This window comes from Pleurodeles waltl, chromosome 3_1 (assembly GCF_031143425.1).
Source record: "Pleurodeles waltl isolate 20211129_DDA chromosome 3_1, aPleWal1.hap1.20221129, whole genome shotgun sequence".
Taxonomy (NCBI): domain Eukaryota; kingdom Metazoa; phylum Chordata; class Amphibia; order Caudata; family Salamandridae; genus Pleurodeles; species Pleurodeles waltl.
In genome coordinates, this window is record NC_090440.1 from 228,763,392 (window position 1) to 228,783,892 (window position 20,501).

The 20,501-nt window shown below is 44.3% G+C and overlaps 1 protein-coding gene across 4 annotated transcripts in view; it reads right to left on the reverse strand.

Moving 5' to 3' along the window:
- ARIH1 (ariadne RBR E3 ubiquitin protein ligase 1) overlaps window positions 1-20,501 on the reverse strand; it is a 475,775-nt gene that overhangs the window by 54,926 nt on the left and 400,348 nt on the right. For 2 of the 4 annotated variants that reach the window (XM_069222254.1, XM_069222252.1), the window contains exons 12-13: window positions 9,720-9,980; window positions 9,310-9,422 (exon numbers count right to left, since the gene is read on the reverse strand). In XM_069222254.1, coding sequence (XP_069078355.1) covers window positions 9,310-9,422; window positions 9,720-9,980 — 374 coding nt within the window. Of the gene's footprint in view, window positions 1-9,309; window positions 9,423-9,719; window positions 9,987-20,501 lie in introns of all 4 variants that reach the window. The other 2 variants (XM_069222253.1, XM_069222251.1) reach the window with 1 other exon arrangement.

Genomic DNA, 20,501 nt, shown 5'->3' on the forward strand with positions numbered 1-20,501 from the left:
ATCTTGTATTGATGCTGTAAGTGGGTCAGTATTTTTAGGTTGACGGTAATAAACAAATCTTTTTCATTTGTTAGCATAGCATTGCCTAGTTGTAGGCTTGCGTGCTTGTTTGAGTACTTCCATGCATTCTAATGGAAGTTGTAAATATCCAAATTCTATGACTTCAGGAGCCAAATCGCCAAGTTGAGAGCACTGGGATTTGGATGTCTGATTTGTCCTTTGTTTTGGGTTAACAAATCCGATCCGTTTGGAAGTGTGTAGTGAGGTACTACTGATAGGTCTAGGAGTGTTGTGTACCAATGTTGTCGTGCCCACATTGGGGCTATGAGTATCATGGTAAGAGAAGTCTGATGCAGTTTGTTGACCAGAAATGGAAGTAGTGGGAGAGGAGGAAAAGCGTAAGCAAATATCCCTGACCAGTTGATCCATGAAGCATTGCCCTTGGACAGAGGATGTGGGTGTCTGGATGCAAAGTTGGCATTTTGCGTTTTCGCTTGTTGCGAATAGGTCTTTTTTTGGTGCCCAACACTAGATGGCGGAATGTTCTGAATTTGCAAAAAACCATAGAAATGTAGTTATGGTTAACTCTAGTACCTATAACTTGTGTCCTAAGGTAAATACAATTTGAGCATCCGCAATGCACATTTTCGTCATCAATAACTTTATTGCAAATGTTGCCGTAACAATATCAATGTTGCCATAGGTGGTGTCATCAATGATGTAATATGTGGAGTAATTAGCTGTGCATGGCAAAGGTGCAAGTTATAGTTACCTTAGGGCGCGATTTATAGTTACTTGAGTTAACCATAACTATAACTGCTGAATTTCAATGGTTTTGTGTGAGGAAATTCAGAACCTAACCATTACGTCCCTGTAACCTTTGTTTTTTAAAGTTAATTTCTATGGTTTTTTTAGCACGCTCAGACGTAAATATAACCAGCGCCAGTCCCGGAGGCCAATCCTCCTGCATGCACCCAAAACCAAGCTGCACAGTCCTCTCCTTCACAGAATGGATTCCAATGCTAGTTTTGCTTTGGCTCCAGCCCAAATGGACAGCAACACCGCAACCACTACAGCAGCGAAATGTAGCCAGGGTCAAATCTTTGGTGCTTCACCGGATTCCTCTGATCTCCTTCGGGCCCGAAATGTTGAGGCGTTCTATGATATCCTCTCGAAGGAGCTATCTTTTCCTATGGTGGGATTATCCCCTGCAGGTTTTAGCTGCATGTGTTACTACTCTGTCTCCAGCAAGAACTCCTCTGGATTGACAACTCTCTAGTGTTCTGCTCATTCACTTGAAACTCGACATGCCTTTAGAACAGTAGTTCACAAAGGCACTGCTGAAGAATGCTTGAAATGTGTTCTTTGGCTGTGAAAACTCACTTCAAGGTTTCACGGTTGGTGCTGTGTTCAGGTCTCTGTCAGCTATCCCCAGGACAATTGTACCAACATATGAATATTTTGATATTATGCAAAATGTTGAGTAGATCACTGGCAAAGCCATCTAATTTTGGTCATCTGGAATAATGTCAGTGCAGGAATAACAGGAATAGTGCATAGCTTCTTTGAGACCCATTGAGGATTTCAAAAAGGCTGCTACCAAGGGCTAATGTAGGCTCAAGGTAAAGGTATGTTCCTGTCCTGCCTCTTCAGCTGGGCAGCAACCATTACATCATAATGCAATAACTATGCACAACCTTTCCTATCACTCTGTGGCTTTATGCTAGTTTGTGACCCTGTACAGCGCTCAGCTGCCTTTTAGGTAGGTTTGCTCTATAGAAGGAAAATGTTCCTCACCCAGTAAGCATTTGTTTGTGGCATGCAGTGCTGCAGACTCACATGCCTAGCAAAATCCTGCCATTTAATGTTGGGCTCGTATGTTTGCAAGTTGTGTTTCTTAATAGAAAGTCTTTCGAGTCACAATGTAGAGTGACTCCTCTTGCTGGTAATGGGCATGGTCATCGACTCCACTGTTAGATTGTTTTCCCACAAGGCAGGAGAGAATGGGATGTGAAGCATAACATTGTGATATGTCCATGCTAAATACATTTGTGATAACTGTAAAGAATCTGTAACAACCACAGGTGTCCGGAGTGGAGGGTGGGCGCATGTGAATCTATAGCACTACATGCCTCAAACAGATGCCTACTGGGTAAGTAATATTTTCCATTTGAGACGTGTAGCAGTAGATACACATGCTTAGCAACAGACAGAAAGGCAGTTCTCCTGGGTAAGTGGTGACTAACCTGTGGGTTGCAGTTGTTTGAAATAATGTATGGAGAACTGCTTGGCCAGCATTGGCTTGTTGATAGGGCAGCTCATCTATACAGTAATGTTGTGCAAATGCATGCAGTGTAGACCATGTAGCTGCTTTACATATGTCAGTAATAGGTATATTTCCAAGGAGGGGCACTGAAGCTCTTTTTTTTTTTTTTTAATGACTGGAGTGATCTCTAGGAGGGTTAGGCAAAGTTCTTATAGCTTCAGCATAGAATTTTTGGATGCATTTGACAATCCAATGTGCAATGCCAGATTTAGAAATGGCCCTTTGTGTGGTTTTGAAAAGGCAAAAACAGTTGTGGCGTTCTATATGATTCTGTTCTATCAATAGAATATATATATAAGGGCTTGATTTACCTTTAAGGTGAGTATAGCCCTTTAGCCAATTGAGTCAGGCTGGGGAAAAAAATATGGCAATTAAGGTGGAAATGAGACACCACCGTTGAAAGAAATTTAGGATTGGTACATAGTACCAACCCATCTCTATGCAGTTGGAAGAAGGATTCTTTTAAAGTTTTTGCCTGAAGCTCACTAACATGGCTGAGTGAAGTTAGAGCAACTAGAAATGATAACTTCCAGGATAAAAACTGGAGGGGCTCACAACTGGAGAGCCAATTAAGCTTGTTAATATAATACTGATATTCCAAGTTAGGACTGGTGGTACCCTGTGATGAACGACTTAAGACCTTCTAGGAAGGCAGGAATCCTGAATAGAGAAGTGTGTTGTCTGTTTTGTAGATACATGGCTAGTGCCACTAAGTGTAGTCTAATAGGTGTAGTCATATAGATGTAAAACCTAGACCAGTAGTATGTAAATGTAATAAGTAACAATGTCTTGCACGTTGGTTGCTAAAGGATCAATGTGTTTGGAATGACAATAGTGAATAAATCTTTTGCACTTTGCTTTATAACAGGCATGAGTAGTGGGCTTGAGTGCTTCTTAAAGAATGTCCATACAAAATGGTGGTAGATTTAAATAACCACACTCCAGGCCTTCGGGAGCCAACTTGCAAGGTTGAGGGACCTGGGGTCTGAGTGACTGATTTCTTCATGGCTCTGTGTGTGAAGGTCCTGCCTGTTCGGCAGTAACTCGTGGGGAACTACTGAGAGCTCTTAGAGTGTGGTGAACCATGGTTGCCACACCCATGGGGGAGTCACTGTGATGAGAGTTAGAGATGTCTGCAGACGTCTACAAACCACAAACAGAAGTAGTCATAGAGGCAAAAATATCCCAGACCACCTCATCCTTAGTGCAGTATCCCTGGACTGTGGGTATCTGGAGGTGAAGTTTAGGCATTTGGCGTTTTCTGCTGTGGCAAAAAGTTATTTTTCTTGGTGACCCTAACGGCAGAAGTATGGGAGGAGGGTTTGTGGGTGGAGTTTTCACTCGTGGACTTGTTGGCACCTCCTGCTGAGATCTGCAAAGTTGGTGTCTGCTCTTGGGAGGTATGCCACTAACAGGTGAATGCTGTACCAGAGAACCCACCTCCAAATGGTTTGGGCTAGATGAGACAGCTCAGGGGACGTGGTGCCCACTGCTTTTGGAGATAATACATGGCACTCATGCTGTCTTTTTATCAGGACTACCTTGTCAATCAGGTGAGGAAGAAAGGCTTTGAGCTCTGGGTGAACTAGCACTTCCAGATGACAGATTTGGAGAAGTCTCTGGTTGGGTGTCCAGCATCCCTGGGACAGTCAGATCTTGTGGATGTGCTCCCCAACCTGTGAGGAAGGCATGTTAATATGGTTCTCTGCAGGGCTGGATCTAGGAATGTCGTGAGGTTATATTAGCATTCACACAGGCACATTATTTAGCCTTGGGCTTGAAGCCTGTGCCCCCTCACTTAGTTACATTTTGCTTGTATTCCTTTTATTATTTCAGCAAAGCTTCAAATTAGTGGAGATGTTTTCCATTCTATTATCCGTTACCCTTCCACGTAGAAGTTGTTATTCATTTCTTTACACAACATTTTTATCCTGTGCTCAACCCAAGACTGTATACAATATTTACCGGGTATTGCTGGTCGTAAGAGTACATTGTCTACCGTACACAGAAAAATGTGTTGTCACGTGAGGGCAGTTTTTAGAATAACATTATAAAACATCACAATGCCCAATCCAGGCTAGAGAGGACATTCCAGTCAGATTCCATCTCATGCTGCATGCGTTGCAGTTTCTGCAGAAAGCTTTTGGTTCCTCTTCATCTACTTGGAAGAACTCACAGCAGACTAACAGACTCCTTAACCTCTGAACATAGGTATGGGGGTTAGGCTTCTTTTCCGGGACCAAAAGGGTGGATTAGGGCTACCACTGCTATTTGCTCTCATGTAGAAACTCAGAAGTGTAGGTAGGGATATTAGGAACACTATTGTGATTTGGTAGGACTCTTCTTGTGTTTCACTTTCCTGATCACTGCTGTGATAATGCTCTTCCATTATCCTCATAATAGAAATTCATGCCTTTACGAAGAATGCAGTTGCTTTAAAAATATATATTGAACCAAGATCCTGCTTCTGTTTGTCTTGGCATGTATGAGACTTGTGTAGGTGAGAGAAAGGGGTAAGGTCTGTTCAACCACGACTTCCCTAAGGAGTCCAAGTGTCATGCGACAGGCTGCCACGAATCACTTATCTTTGGTATAGGTGAAGTGCTACTTGTTAGCCTGTAGGGTTAGGCAGACAGCTGTCACATGGTGTGGGATCAGATTCAGTCCCCCATACTCTGTGGCGCTGCCACCTAAAATCCAGTAGTCTTGTCACTATAACAGGAGTCTATGACAGGAAAGGCAGTCCTTCTAGGAGATTGTTGGTGTTCCAGCACTGCAGACACTGACCCTCTGTTGAGTTAATTGGTGTACTAAGCACTCTTGCAACTGACACATGTTGAGCCTGGCATGAGGTGCTATGTATGAAAGCCATGATACAGAGGAGACGCATAAATGTCCTCACTGTGACCTGCTGATGAGGTTTGAACTGTAGAACGAGGGCCTGGAAGGACTGACCTGGGCTGCATTGGTATAAGCTATTCCTCGTTGTGAGTCGAGCATTGCTTCCAGGTAGGGTTGTATTTGAAGGGGATGGAGGTGGGATTTGACTGCACTGATGGTACAGCTTAATTGACCAAGCAGGTTTATTGCAACCAGTGTGCTGGAAGCACTTTTAGCGAGTTGCGCTTTTGATGAGCCAGTCTACATACGTAAAGACCTGTATGTTTTGTCTGCACAGGTGAATAGCTACTACTGCAAGATATTTGGTCAAGACCCCGGGGGCGGTTGTGACCTCAAAGGGGAGCACTCTGAATTAGAAATGCTGTCCGTTTATTATGAACCTGAGGTATTGGTGGTGCACTGGATAAATAGGAACGTGGGAATAGGCGTCCTTCAGGTCGAGTGCAGCCAAGAAGGCACCTTGTTGCAGTAAGGGAATAACATCTTGAAGAATAACTATGTGAAAGTGCTCTGAAAGAATGTATTTGTTTAGTTGTTAGAGGTCCACGATTGGTCTTAGGGACCAGTCCTTCTTGTGGCTAAGAAAGTAGAGTAAGTAAACCCCATGCCTTGCTGGTGTATTGGGACCAGTTCTATGACCCCTTTTTTGAAGAGTCCCTGAACTTCTTCCTAGAACAACTGCTGATGTGAGTGTGTTTGTGAGGTGGAATGTTTGGAGGTGAGCTCAAGACAATCATTGTATAATATCCAACACCCACTGGTCAGAGGTGATATTCCGTCAGGTGAGAAAGAACACCTGTATTTGACCCAAATAGGTGTTCTGTAGTCCGGATTGAGAGAATATAGGGGGTGGGGGGATGAGGGGGGGGGGGTGCAGGGGGGAGAGTGGGGGTTTGACCAATCAAGGTTTGGTGGTGGTAGCGAAGGGCTTGTTGAAACCACCCTTACCGCTACCATTGGAATTTTTGACCCTGTATGAGCCTCTGTAGAATCATCTGGGATAGGAGGTCTGTCCCTGAGGAAGCTGGTACGTGGTGGAAGTGTCAGGGGAGGTGGTCTTAGATCCTTTGTGATAAGATAAGTGGCGAAAGGATCAACGTTGCGATGGTGTCTGCAACACCACCATGGCCATCTCATTATCTTTCTTTTTCCCAGGAGGGTGTCAACCTGGGCACCAAAAATGTGTTTCCTGATGAAGGCAAGAGCCAAGAGGTTTTGCTAGACTTCAGGTTGAAAAACATGATACTCTTAGCAAGGCATGAGTTTGAAGGAAGGCACTAGAATGTATGCCTCTAAGCTGCAGTTAAGCGGCAAACTGTGGTGTTTGAAATTACCTTACCCTCTGAGGAAATCTGGTATGCCAGCTTCTTGTGCTCTTCTAGGAGATATTGGAGGATCTCCTCTATCTCACCCCAGTGGACCCTGTCGTAGCTGGATGGGAGTCCAATTGAGTTAGCCATCCTCCAGTGGTTAGCTGACTGGGCAGCCACCATCTTACCCGCGGCATCGATATTTCTGCTATCTGGTGGAGGTTTCTCATCAGAAGTTTGAGATAGCTCTATCGGATGCTGTGGCAGCAACCAAGGAGTCAGGTGGAAGTTGTCCTTTTATGTATGTGGGGTTGTTGGGTGACGCTTAGTATTTTGTCAACTATGGGTGTGATAACCAGTGACCCAACAGGTTTGATGAATAGGTCTGGCACGTGGAGCAGGATGTCTTTGTGCATCAGCAGGTATTGTGCCCAACAGTAGCTCGAGGAGAGAATCTCAAATAAGAAATCATCCTCTACAGACTCAGCGTGTACCTGGACTTTGTGGAAGGCTACAGCTTTGCCTATCAGGTCATGGTCATCAGGGTCTGTATTGCCAGGTGGGTCTGCATCATGTGAATCTCAAGGGTCGTGTGGTTGGATGAAAAATGTGTCTCCCTCTCCCCACCCCAGAGGAGTGGATAGAACTCTGGAGCATATGGTGTGTGTTCTATAAGTGATGGTGGTGGTGACTGTATGTGATGCGCAGAAGGCGGTGGACTGACCTGCACTGGGCTCGTGGCCTTACCAGTCTTCTTTCCCTGCTTTGGTGGCGTTACTACTTCCAAAGCTTCTTAAAACAATATTTATCCCTGCTGGCTGTGCACTGGAATTAGGAGGTCTCGTAATGATACAATAAGTGTCCAGGTGTATCAATGTTTTTGTCTGGAGTTTATCGCCTCTTGTAGACGTTGAAGCAGTGGCTCTAACCATGTGCATGTTTGCTGAAGGTATAGGATTTCGGCTCCAACAGCAAAGTTTTTGGTGCAGAGGGTTTCTAGTCCAAAGCTGGAATTTTCAGTGCTGAGGTGGAGCAGTGTTTCAACACCAAGGGTCTTGGCTTCGAAGATCAGATCAACCCAAAAGAGTCTGTCTGTTCAGGAGCGTGTGACCTATGCTGTTTTTCGGCACCAAAGTTGGACAAGCCGGATGGAGCCCGTCGTTGCCAACCATGGCCCGAAGGCAGTGGTGGCCCAACAATAGACTTTGGCCGGTCTAGGGAAGGTGGGCGACCTCTGCGGTGGTCTGCTGGAGTCTGAGTGTAGGGGGCTCAGCACTCACGACTTGACCCGATGTGAGATTTTGCATCTCCAGCTAGGGGCAGGAGCTGTCCTTGGGGGCAAAAGGTGTCTTCCATTAGCAGCCAACCCCTGGGCTTGTATCTTCTGTTGAGGGTCTTCTGGTCCGAAGAGGTCTGGTGTATCCTCAACACTATGGCGGGGCATTACGGCATCAAGCTCATGAGTCACAGTCTTTTCTTTGATTGAAAGGACTAGCAGGCCACACAAGCAGCCTCTTCATGTGCAGTGGAGAGTCACCTGGTGGAGATCGTTTGTGAGTGTTTGGCGTACCAGTGAGGACAGCATCTGAAAGGCATCTGTTCCATCACGGGCGGACATGATGCAGAGGGAACGTCAAATGCATGAAGTCATGCCCCGAAGGCCTGAAGCCAACTTGAGTAGCTCCAACGAAGTCTAAGTCAATGAACGGAAGAGGGAGACTGAGGGAACACCGATCGAACACAATATTGATGGTGAAGTCTGGAAAGGACTGAGCGACGATGGTGTTGAACTGGAGCAGAGGAGTGCACGTCCAAATCAGAGGGAGGAATAAAACAACGTAACAATTGAGTCTATGACCATGCGCATTACCAGCAAGAAGAGTCACTTTACTCTGTGACTCGAAAGACTTTCTTTGAAGAAAAACAATTTGCACACATTCAAGCCCAACACAAGATGTAGCATGTGTATCTACAGCCACACATGCCTCGAACATACCATTTACAGACGTCACAATTAATGTCAGTGTGCTTATCAAAACAGTCCTGCTTCATCATCAGGTGAAATGCGTTATTCCTGTCTTTCAATAGCCTAAACACCTGACAAATGGTAGACTTGTCCCCAGTGTCAGGAAAACACTGCAAAAAGGAAAATTTTCAAAGTCATTTGGAACAGTACATGGAAAACCAAGGAAAATGCTCTACAGAGACTACAGAAGGTACTAGAGCAACTTACTTTCACAATGTTTTTAACAGATTACAGAAGACCAAAGATGAGACAAGCAAACAAACACTAGAGTAGAACCCAATGATGTTTCAGGGGTCCTTGCTCAACAGAGTGGAAACTAGCTGGCTTCAAGATAAAGCTGCAGAACATGCCAAGACTTGCATTCACTGCAGATCTATACCTATTTCTTGCACTGTTTCCTTTTCAACAGAAACATTTTAAATAGGTGGGAGAAGTGGTCTGTTCTTTCCAGCTGAAGTTTAAAAACAAAAAAAAATATAAAAAAATGCTACTGTAGGATATGTATTCTTTTTCAAATATATTGCTATGGAAATCAATATTTTCATATAGAAAAGTGCTTTGGGAGGCTGCATAGAGACAGAGCTATTCAAGGTTCATGGTTGTTAACGAGGATGCAATGGGATATCCTGGTATCTTCATTAATTCTCAAGAGTTTGGAGAGGAAGGCACTGGGCATACCAACAATGTAATTTAGAAGGTGTTAGAGGTACTACTTGCTTTCAGGTGAAAATTATAAACATACCAACCTGTATTTATCCTGTACTTTCTGCTTTATGTCCTGAAGTGAATCTTGGGATATATCTCGTTCCAGGTACCCTGAGAGTACCTCTGTAGCATTTTCTAAATCTGCTTGGTTATTCTGAAAATAGAAAGATAATTTAGATTTTTAGCAAATGTCACATGTTCTAGCTTAGAAATGTGCACAAAGTACCTTCTACACAGAAACACACACAACGACCCTAGCATTGACAAACATTAGGGCAAACAAGCCCCAATAACACTTACAAGCACTTGCCAAACTTCAGTGACTGACCAGTTGCCATCTCACAACTATGTAAGGAACCAAGCACCTTAGAAACAAATGGCTACCCTACACTGTACTGTGTACACTGACTAGACAAAGTAACCCTAAAAACAGAAATCCCAGTTTCCTTACCTCGAAGATAATGGACTGATTATTTTTTTTGAGGTAGAAGGCGAAGACGTAAGTGTACATCAGTGTTGCTCGACACTGGCAGAGGACATCAACAGCTTTTTTCAAGAACTGCACCTCAATCCAAGACATATTGTGCTGCTGCATTTCTTCCATCTTTTGCTTCACCTGTGCATAGAGTTTGTGCTCAAAACGCAGGCTCTGCATATGGTTCATGTAGCGGTTGCAATAGAACAGGTATCTCTGCAAGGCTGCTCTGGATCGCTGTGTCAGTACACATGAAATACAATAAAAATAAAGTGACAACCTTGAACAGAGTGGGAGAGCAAAAGAATAAGGGTATGAAAACAGCAATGTGGTATTGGTATGCATGTTAGGTGAAGACATTTTAAAAGAAGAAATGAACAGCATTTTATGTCTTCCCACACGAATTCCAATATTTCTTCATAAGAGAAAGTGTTTCATAGCTCCTCGCAGAGTCTTTGTTAAAATGTAGAGCTTTAAGAGTTTCTCACTGAATTAAATTACACAGAACTATTACAGGTTAGAAAGTAAATGCTTGTTAATACCTAGCAGTGTTTATGAAAACAAGGGAACAAGTTACTCATAATCCCTGTTCTCTTAAATGATAAACTGTGTATTTCCTTTTGTGTGGGATTCTTGAGCACATTTTCACAGATACAATTTTTATTTCACAAACAATATCAAAGATGATGCGTCTTTATGAGCTAACATTGCAAGTCTTTCGTTAAATTAGTATTCAAAATTTACAGTATAAAATAAAGTTGGCTTAAAAGCCCAAATTTCTGCATTTGGTATTGAGGAGCCCCACTGTTCCTGAATGCCCAGTATTGTCAATATGTCCGTTGTTCTGATGAAAGTCAGAGTAACCAGTTTTAAGCCACACTCTTGATTAAACTGACAGATGGGGTGTTTCTGAATTCAACGATAAGTACCAAGCTCACTGATCAGCAAATGAGGTTGGGGAAACCATAAGATTAAAATGAAATAACATAACCCCCCCCCCAACTCTATGCAAATTCCCTTCTTTTTCCAAGATTTTGACCACTGGACAGCTAAGAAAATAATCTGTTTTATTTAAGAACACTCAAGGCCTTGATCTTGCAACTTTATCTTAGTTTCTTCCGGACTATCCACTATTCATAGAGTGAGATCAACTTGTATACGTCATTGCAATGTAATAAGATCAGACATCAATAATCGTTCTTGCCTACTGGGAACTACAATGATTGAAAAACGCCCTACCTGAATAGGGAAAGGAAATCACGAATGGCAACAATGTCCCCTCCATTTCCAATCTCCAAAAGCTAGCAGTGGACAAGAAAACTTTTCATGAGCAAATCCTTTTATCAGACACCAAATTGATTCAGGAGGAGGAAGACCGAATCCTTCTTTACTACACTAATCTGAAACTCCATGTACCAAAATGACTGTCTTTAATACTGTTAAACAGTCAATAAATAAAACCCTCAACCCAGTTAGCAACCATAAAAAATTATCAGGAATTAGCCGAATGTTTGATAAAAAGGTTAACATTACCAACTTGATCCTAAAAGGGCGCCTGCTACCCTTCGACCCAGAGACACATCCACTAACAAGTGACTGACCTTTAATGAGAATACTGCTTCACAATTGATCAAAACCATTCCAAAGCCTTGCTCGTGGGTAAAAACTGTGTGCTGCAGTCAGACATCAAATAAACGAAACATGCTTAACATTAATATACAATTCTAAACAGTTCATTAGCTGTAAAATACAACCAGAAGCATCTTCAAAATTGATTTGTTTAGTTTACAAAATGTTAGATCACACCTTTCTAAATTATCCAGTTGATACATATTATCAATTTCAGGAGGTTCAAATTCCCTCAGAAGCTCTGAATCCCTTCTACCAGAAAAACACTCACCTTTTCTAGCAATGCTCAAGAAACGTGGTTCTCCTTGTATCCTATCCTCCATGCCAATTCTTTTCATCTTGCTTTCAACAAAGACAGTAAACATGTTATAGTCCATTGATACTTTAAGCAATGAGTCTTCCTTAGAATTTAATACCTTAGTCATTTATAGAGGCTGCTGACATAGATCATCAGGTACCACCGCCACATCATATAAACTCCACAAAATACTTATCTGCGTGTATTGTGTGAATTATGCTAAGAAAAGTCCACATTTTATAAAATGTTTCCTTTAATTTTACTTTTGTTGTGTTCCACAGTAACCTAACAATTTTCATTGCAATGAATAAATCCACTCCCAGCAACTGCAGATAGATTTAGTGTAGAGCCAGCATTCTGAATTTCCCTCAAGGTATGTATTTGTTGACTACTCCAAGATCTAAGGTGGATCTGAATTCTTGCATCAGCCTTCATTTTCATTTGAAAGTAATGGGAACAGATTTCCAGATTCCCTTTGATGACACAGGACCTCCTCTATGGCCTCTTTTTGCATTAAGGTCGACTTCCAGCTGCAAGAGGTCTATCTGATATCAGGATGTTTTTGCTGGTGGAACATTTGGAGGAGGTGATTTGCAACAAAGAGTAGCCATTCTGTGCAATATTCAAACCCATTGGTCTTTGGTAATGGATGATCGTCTTGCACAAATGCCATGAGCATAGTATGTGCTGCCAGGTCCAGGGCATCTGAAGCATGGATGATTTGATTAGAGACTAGGCCCCCTTTATTTAGCAACTCCAAGAACTCTTGCCTAACTTCTTTAGGCAGCTTTTCGGTAAATCTGGCTAAGGAATCCCACAGGGATCTGGTATAACATCCCAGAGTCGAAGAACTAGCCACTTTCATAAAAAAAGCTGATGTTCCAAGCATCTTTTTCCTAAGCACATCCATTTGCTTGCTTTGTCTGGTGGGACCAGAGGAAGAGGGGGAAGCCGAATGAGACTTTTGTGGAGCTGCTACTATCAACATGTCTGGTGGAGGGTCAGCTCAGAGAAATAGTGGAACCTATCAGGAGTCTTGTACTTGTTCAGGATCCGAGATGGTGCAGATGTCAAACACGCTGGAGTGAGAAAGTTGCATTGCTGGTTCTAGAAAGCCCAGTACTAGAGGCAAGAGTGGTCTTGAAGCTGTCCTGTGAAGTAGAGTTAAAAAAAAAAAAAAAAAAAAAACAATACAGAAGAGGATGCCATCACTGTTGGGTTGTCTATACTGAGCTTAATGGCACGTCTGATCAAGACATTACATGTTACTAGATCACCCCTAGTGACACTCATGCCGGAGGTGTCAGTCTGAGAGTAGTCTTGCACGGATGATATAGATATTGTAGATCAGGACTGTGTTCTTCATCTGCGCCTGGAGGAAGCCATGCAAGAGCTAGACCTGCTGGAAATAGACCTGGTCCTAGATGCTCTGTGAGGTCTAGAGCTGTAGCAAGCAGGACTTCTAGACCTCTGAGGTGTTTGAGGACTTCTACATGGCATGGCCCTTGTAGCCGTAAGAGGCACCAATATTATGCTAGGAGAAAATTTTGGTGAGGGTGTTCTCTTAAGAGATAGTATAAGAGGTCTAAAAGGAGAATATGCCTGAGAGTATTCAGAGTCCAATGTTGCAGGCACTGGTTTCTTTCTTAGGGTTTCTAATCACCTAGGTGAAACATTAACAGGAGACTGTGAACTACACCTAGAAGGTGATCGAGGTCTTGCTGAAGCCAAGTCCAATGACGGAATTTGGACATCTTGGAAGGTTATCTGAGGCCCCTGAGCAGTCTTCTGCCTTTCAACGTCAAAATCTGATGTTCATTCAACATTGGGCGGGATATTTCTTTAGACTTAAACTTCTTGACGTCAAGGGCAGCTTCGTAGGCGGTGGCTGCTTTGCAGGTTGTGCAGATGCCTCAACAGTGTTTTTGTCCTCGATGTTGATGGATGACACCTAGTGGCTGCTGACTGACAGCAAAGGATGTGAGGTCTCCTCCCCAGCGATGAGCCAACTCCATATGCGACAGCGTCTCAGACGACTGTGACCAAACTGATATTTTTCGATGACCTCCTACCTCGTGACATTGACTGGGACCTTGTTTTATGGTGTCTCTACTGAGATCTTCCTCTCTAGGGTGTTTTTGAACAGGAGGACCCTTTTAAGAGGAAGAATGATGTTAGCCCATGGCCTCTTGTTGAAGATCCTTTCTCCTGATTCCATGATGCCCGATGATTTCTCCATCATTATAGTGTAGGAAGCTAGGTTCTGGTTGCAGTACATGCAGTACAGGCCCTGTAGCACCTTTTAAAGTCCCTAGTAAGTTGTACTTCTAGTACCAAGGGCCTAGGTACTGTAGAAGCGAAGTTTTGGCATTTTGCATTTTTGCTGGTGGCAAATAGGTCTATGTCTGGTGTTCCCCAGTGGTGAAAGTATGTTTGAAGCACTTGGGGATGAATTTCCCACTCGTGTGTTTGTTGATGATCTCGGCTGAGGCCGTCTGCTAATTGATTGTGAATCCCTGGAATGTATTGAGCTACCAGGTGTATGTTGTTGTGAATTGCGAAGACAGCCTGTGGTTTCGGCTCCAAAGCTGGACGTCAAACTTCCGACTCAGAAGAGTGTGGATGCTGGCTCGGCTGTGGATCTTTTAATGGATTTGCTCGACTCCGGCATCGAAACAGGTGTGTCCTTTTTCAGGGCCAAACCCGAAGGTTGGTCGCCAATTATTTTTTCGGGTGGAACCATGGCTCTCTGGCAGTGGTTCACCCAAGGCCTTAATTGGTCTCTTGGAAGTGGGCATAGAGGCAGTTGTACTCACATGCTGAGCCGCAGTGATCGGTTGGTTGTCTTCGTCCGAGTCTGCTTCAGAGTCTGTGTCCTGGATGGAAAGTGCAGTCGCTGCCTGTTCTTCTACGGTGTCAATGTACTCTGTATTTTTCAACGCCATCTCAAGTCTTCTCTCTCTCCGGTCATGCAGTGTCTTCTTCGACCGGAACAACCGCCAAGCTTCACAGTCCTCTTCTCGATGCTCAAGAGAGAGATATTACATAACACATGCTGATCTGTATACAGGAATTTTGTGTGGCATCAAGGACAGAATCGGAATTGAGTCCAATCCATCAGGCTCCGACGTGGTAGGCCTGAACAGGCCCGATTTGGGAATGTGCACCCCAAAAGGGCGGTTTCTGGTTTTCAATGGTACTATTGGTTTGTTAATAGATGGAAAAGCGATAAAAACAATACAGACAGTGAAACAGTTCTAAAGATTCCGAATCTAAAGTCTTGGAGCAAGAGGAAACACATCCGAACCAGACAGCGGAAAGAAAATCTAAAAGGAGTTGATGCCCATGCGCACTATCACCAAAGGGAGGAGTCTTTCGATCCTGTGACTCGAAATACTTCTTTGAAGAAAAACAGCTTGTAACATTCTAAGCCCAACACTAGGTGCCAGAACCTATGCATAGCATGTGTATCTGCAGCTACACATGCCACAGAGTGTGAGCGTGTGTGTGCGCGCACGGGTAAAGTACAAGGTTTCTACATATATACATTTATTTAAGTCCTCTGGGGCCCCCGCGCACGTACGGGACTATTCACTGCTTATGACTTTGATGAGGATCCCCAAGGAAGAGAATCCATGTAACAAAATACACCCAATGTGTCTCCATTGGATCAAACTAAGTAATAAATATTGCCAAAGGTGCAAAATGACCCCCAGACAACTTCTGCAACCTCAGCAATAAGGGCATACAATATAATAATAATAATTATATAATATACTATTAATGATGCAAGACTACGTTCATTTTGCTCGCTACCACATAAATGATGCAAAATTGTAAACAGAACAGTTTAGATTTGAATAAATTTTTAGCACTACCAAGGTTATATCTAACAGCTTTAAATGCTGAAAGAGGAGCAAGAATTGCAGCAATGGCGCAGTTTGTCAGAAAAAGTTACGTTCAGAGAAAGGTGCACACATTGTCAAAGGCTCATCTCCCCAATCTCTTGTGCAGAGACAGGATCCGAAGTTACTGGGTTCTTCCTGAGAAAGCCCAGGTTAGCACTAAGACAAGGTTTCTCTACTATCAGCCACCTTTAAGGAATTGGTTTGCATACATTGATTACTGAAATTATGTAAGAATCTTGAAGACAAACCATGTAAACTATTTTCTGTATTCCATGATTTTTGTAGCACTAAAATATGGAAAACTATTTAAAAAAAAAAAATTCAAAAAAAAAAAAATACTTTTGTCATTAAAACAAAGCTAGGAACAAATTCTTCTCTTTAAAGATAGTCTAATAAACGTCCTGTTACAAGGAAAACTATTTCTGGTAGCTGCCATCTCTTAGCCATTGCAATGCAGAGAGTAAGGCAAGTAAGATTTGGATGGTTATTAAGATCTTACATGGAACCTAAAAAGGTCTCCAGTAGAATATCTGACAGTCAACTATTAGACAAGTAGAGCAGCTCGCAGCAGGGCTGGACTAGGTGCAAAACTTCAGTAAGATTTTATAGTAAATATATCTGATTGAGGACTGTTTCTTCCTTTCTTGAATACTGTCAACTTCTGATTAAACCATTTTTTGGAATGTACTCAACACAAACTGTTTTAGGAATGAAGGGCAGACAAACTAACATTAAAAAAAAATCAAATTTTTTCTAGCACTGACACATTTAGTTCAAAGGAACTGCTATTTGTAGATCAGCTCAAGTCACTAATCTACAGTTCATCTTTTCACAAATTGGTAGCGAAACCTCCAGCTAATTATAATACCTTTGATAACACCTTATCTGGTAGAGACTATATCTAGTTGCAGATTCCTTACCTTTGAGTTCTCCCTAGGAGTCAGACTGGATCTGGAAAAAAAATTTGAGCAGTACCCCTGCGCACCATTAGGAGGCATAGTCATCCATGCCGGACAGGACATCGTGGGTCCTATATAGGCACCACCCAGGTGTGCTGACGCCAGTTTCTTTTCATGACTTTTCATGCCAGAAGCGCAGAGCCATGAAGACCAATGAATACTAGTGTGTCACAACTAAGGCCCTGAAAGGGGAGTCCCTGGTCCTTGAAATCAGTTCGCAGAGCGGAGAGGATAAGGTTAGTAAGGAGTCTGTAGCTAGATGTAGCCTCTAGCAAATAAAGCATTACCAAAAGGTAAGTAAATTGTCTATCAGACAGACTTCTAACTACAGATTCCTTACTTTTGAATAGATACTCAGGGAATACCATCCCCGGAGGTCGGCCTACAAACTAAGATCATACTAGAAAGTCCTGCAGGACTAAACAGGCAAAATGCCTGTCCTTACAGACCTGACGGTCCAGTGTTTGGTAAACAGTGCAGAGATGCCAATGTTGCCTCTTGACAGACGTCAAGGACAGGAACTCCACGTGCCAACGCAGTGTTCACAGCTTTAGATCCAGTGGAAGGAGCGTACAAACCCTCAGGGGGTTGCTTTTTCGCCAATGCATAGCAGATCTTGATGCAGAGTATGACCTATCTGGAGATGGTTTGCTTCTGCACTGCCTAACCTTCCTTTGCACCCACATACACCCTACAAAGAGTTGGTCATCCACCTGGAACTCTTTGGTACGATTAATGTGGAACACAAATGCACTTTTTGGGTCCAGGTGGTGCAGACTCCTCTTCCTTATAATGATGTGGGGGTGCATAACAGGTAGGCAACGTGAAGGACTGGCCTACAAGAAAGCGTGTGACCAGTTTTGGCAGAAAAGAGGCTCTACTGCGTAGCACCACTTTGTCAGGATAGAAAGGATGGGCAGCTTAGATGACAATGTCCGACGCTCTTCACCCTGCGGGCAGATGTGACTGAAAACTGCCTTCCTTGAGGCAAAGTGAGAAGCCTAAGCGGACAATTGTGGAGAGGCTCGAAAGGGGAGCACATCAGAAAGACCAAAAACAAATTCAGATACCTTTGGGGTAGACTTTTTGAGGACGGAGGAAAAAAGTGTATGACATTTGAGGAACCTATGTACAAAAGGAGACTTTAACAAAAGATCAGGCAACCTTAAAAAAGCAAAAATAGGCAGATATCCCGTAAGAGTGCCCAAAGCGGTGCCCTGCTGGTTAAGGGACATGATAAATAGCAGGACCTCAGAGAGACACAGAAAGTGGGTCAAGAGACTTGTCTGTGCACCATGCCACAAATTTCTTCCAACAGGCGCATAAAAGTTTAGGTGGAGGGACACTGGCTGCCAAGATGACATTACAGACTTGGGGAGGAAGGTCAAAAGCTGTCAGCTGCTCAAACTCCAGGAAAGAAGGCAGAGCGTGAATAGGTTCGGGTGTAATACCCTCGCCTGCTGCTGCGACAGGAGATCCTCACAAAGGGGCAGTCTGATCAGAGGGACGACGGACATGCTCAGCAGTTCATGATACCAGACTCTGTGTCCAGTCCGCAGCCACAAGGATTACTTTGGCCCTGTCATTCCCAAGCTTCCCGAGAACACTGGGTAGGAGAGATATGGGCAAAAAAGTCTGAAGTCTACTCGAAACAAAAAGCGTCTTGGAGTGATTGCTGCCTTGGAAACTCCAACTCAAAACTGCTGACATTGCACTTTATCAGCAAAGGCGAAGTGATCTAACCAGGGCAATCCCCACAGCTGAAGGAGACCTTGCGCCACCTCCGGATGGAGACACCATTTGTGATCTGCTAAGCATCTTGGGCTGAGTTTGTCCGCTCTGGCATTCATGGAGCCCGCCAGATGCTGAACCACCAGGGTATGCCCTGCTGTTCCAAACACGTTCACAGACGTAGATCCTCTTGACAAAGGGTCTATGCCCCATCCCAACCAGCTTGTTGCAGTACCACATGGCGGTGGTGTTGCCATGAACACCTGTACCATCTTTCCCTTGATAGAGGGAAGAAAGGCTTACAATGTCAGCTGGACCGCACGGAAGACCAACAGTTTGATGTGGAGGCCCGTTTCTGCCAGGGGCCAGATGCCTCTGATCTCCACCTCGCCCAGGTAGCCACCCCATCCCAGAAGTGACTCATCTGTCACTACAGTCAGATCGGCTTGAGAGGGATATGCCTCTGATCCAATTGCAATTTGTTAACCACCACTGCAGATCTTTTGCAGTCCCCTCAAAGATCTGGACCTTGTCTGAGAGATTTCCCGGATGCTGCACCCACTGGAACTTCAGGTCCCACCGCAGAGCCCTTATGTGCCATCTTGCATGTGCTACCAGCATGATGCAGGAGGCCACGAGGCCCAGAAGCCTCAGTAATTCTCACCGAAATCAAGGACAGAGGATGAAACATCAGTATCATAGCCTGAATATCCTGGACTCACTTCTCAGGAGGACAGGTGCGAAACTGCACTGTGTCCAGAACAGCTCTGATGAAAGTAAGGGTCTGAGCAAGTCAGGTGTGCCTTCGGCATGTTTATAGTGAACCCTAGCAAATGCAGGGGGTCCGCCAAAGTTTTGAGGTGGGAGATGACAGCCTGGGACGAGCCTGTCTTTAACAGCCAGTCAAGATGGGGAAAGAATGAAACCACTGCAGATGAGCTGCAACCACCGCCATCACCTTGGTGTACACCAGAGGGGCGCTGGTAAGGCCGAAGGGAAACACGTCAACTGAAAGTAGCCGTTGCCTACCATGAACTGCAGCATATATCTAGAGGCAGGACAGGGACATGAAAAGAAGCACCCTCCAGGAAGCTGACTGAGGGTGTGGTGGACACCTATGGTGTTACACCTTATACTTGGTCCAGGCAACCCCAATTAGTCAGTGTTAGTGTCTAGACAGCCAGGCTCTCTAGTGTAGCTGTGGTGAGCAGCCAAGACTAGAAGGCATGTGAAGCACTTGCAATACCACAGTAGTCACACAGTAACTTATCACACATGAAAAGAACCACACAGTGTTGCAAAAATAAAGGTATTTTATTATAGGCACACCAAACTAGACTACCTTTGGTATAACTCCCTCTGGAGGTATGAACACACAAAATATGCACAGGTAAGTACTCAGGAAAGTATAAATTAGCAAAGGCCCTATGAGGGGTCCAAACCATATACAAAAAAAAAAAAAAACTGAGTGCGAAAGGGTGTCCCCCAGCAGAGTGTATGGCGTAGTTAGACAAGGGCTGGGGGAAAGTGGAACCCCAAAAGGTCCTAGATGATCACCAGCGGCCGGGTGCAGAGAGGTAAGTTACCCGGTTTTCCCATAGGCGAACATGGGGACGTCATGGTTGGAGAATGCAGAAGCAAGACTGGACCAGAGGAACCAGAGGGCGGATTCTGGGCGAGGAGGACCTGCAAAAGAAGGGGACAGAGTCCAGTCCAAGCAGGAGTGTCCAGGTGGGGCAGGAGCCAATACCCACCCTTCTGTAGCTGAGGATCCGGAGCAACATGATTGATGAAGTCCAGCTACAGGGTCCAGGAGCTGCAGAGGAGTCGCAGAAGTCACCTATGAGCTGCCCCTTGATGGTGGCCGGACTGCAGATGGGTCAGTTGTCAGGAGGACCACCAACAACCACAGGCAAATACAAAAGAAGCTGTGTGGAGGTTTTGCAGAGCTGTGGAGGACCAGCAAGGTCCTGAGAACTTGAGCCTTGGAGGAGAGTAAGGGCTGACCCTCAGAAGGCAGGAGAGCCAGCAGTAGCAGTCGGAGCCCCCACAAGCAACCCACTGCCAGCAGACACAGTAAGTCGCAGTGAGGCCCAGTCAGCGCACCTGAAGAGGAGTCCCACATCACTGGAGCAGCAGAGAGAAGACTGGGGACCGGGACTACTTGGAGCCTAAAGATCCCTTGGAGCTGGAGTCAATGAGCCTGGGATAGTGCAACAGTCGTGGTGCAAAG